At 65.7% G+C, this 435-nt stretch overlaps 1 protein-coding gene across 1 annotated transcript in view; it reads right to left on the bottom strand.

Annotated features, from left to right (window-relative positions):
* COL22A1 (collagen, type XXII, alpha 1) overlaps positions 1–435 on the bottom strand; it is a 144,036-nt gene that overhangs the window by 27,649 nt on the left and 115,952 nt on the right. The window contains exon 44 of the mRNA XM_004679973.1: positions 229–282. Within this exon, the coding sequence (XP_004680030.1) occupies positions 229–282 (54 nt within the window). The remainder of the gene's footprint in view (positions 1–228; positions 283–435) is intronic.

Here is a 435-nt window from a genome sequence, read left to right as displayed (position 1 = left end):
GGGGAGGGGGTAGGGGGAGGGGCTCCCGGAGGGGTTGCCCACTACCTGAGTAGGTAGGAAGGTGAAACCCACAGGGAGGGAGAGCGGGAAGGGAAGGGGGAAGGGGGAGCGCAGAGCCAAGAGAAGTTTCTCTTTTGTTCCAAAGAAAGCAAAGGGCAGACAGACAGGCTTTCGGAGGAGGGGATGTGCCCAGGAGCCGCTGCGGAAGAGGCCCCACAGCGCTCTTACCTGATCCCCTTTCTGCCCAGGCTGGCCATCCGCACCGTGCTCTCCTTTGCTTCCCTAGGGAGAAAACAGAGAAAGGCCACTAGCCACTCGCCAGCGCCAGCCGCTCAGTGGTCACCCGGCATCCGCCGCGGCTGCACCGCCGGACACGCGCTGTCGTCGGGCCGCGAGCGGCCCAGCCAGCACACGGAGAGGTCTGGGCGAGGGGCC

The sequence above is a fragment of the Condylura cristata genome, unplaced genomic scaffold (genome assembly GCF_000260355.1).
Source record: "Condylura cristata isolate star-nosed mole 26May11 unplaced genomic scaffold, ConCri1.0 scaffold00009, whole genome shotgun sequence".
NCBI classification, from domain to species: Eukaryota; Metazoa; Chordata; class Mammalia; order Eulipotyphla; family Talpidae; genus Condylura; species Condylura cristata.
Note: the sequence above shows the minus strand (reverse complement) of the source record. Positions and strands in the feature narration are given on the sequence as shown.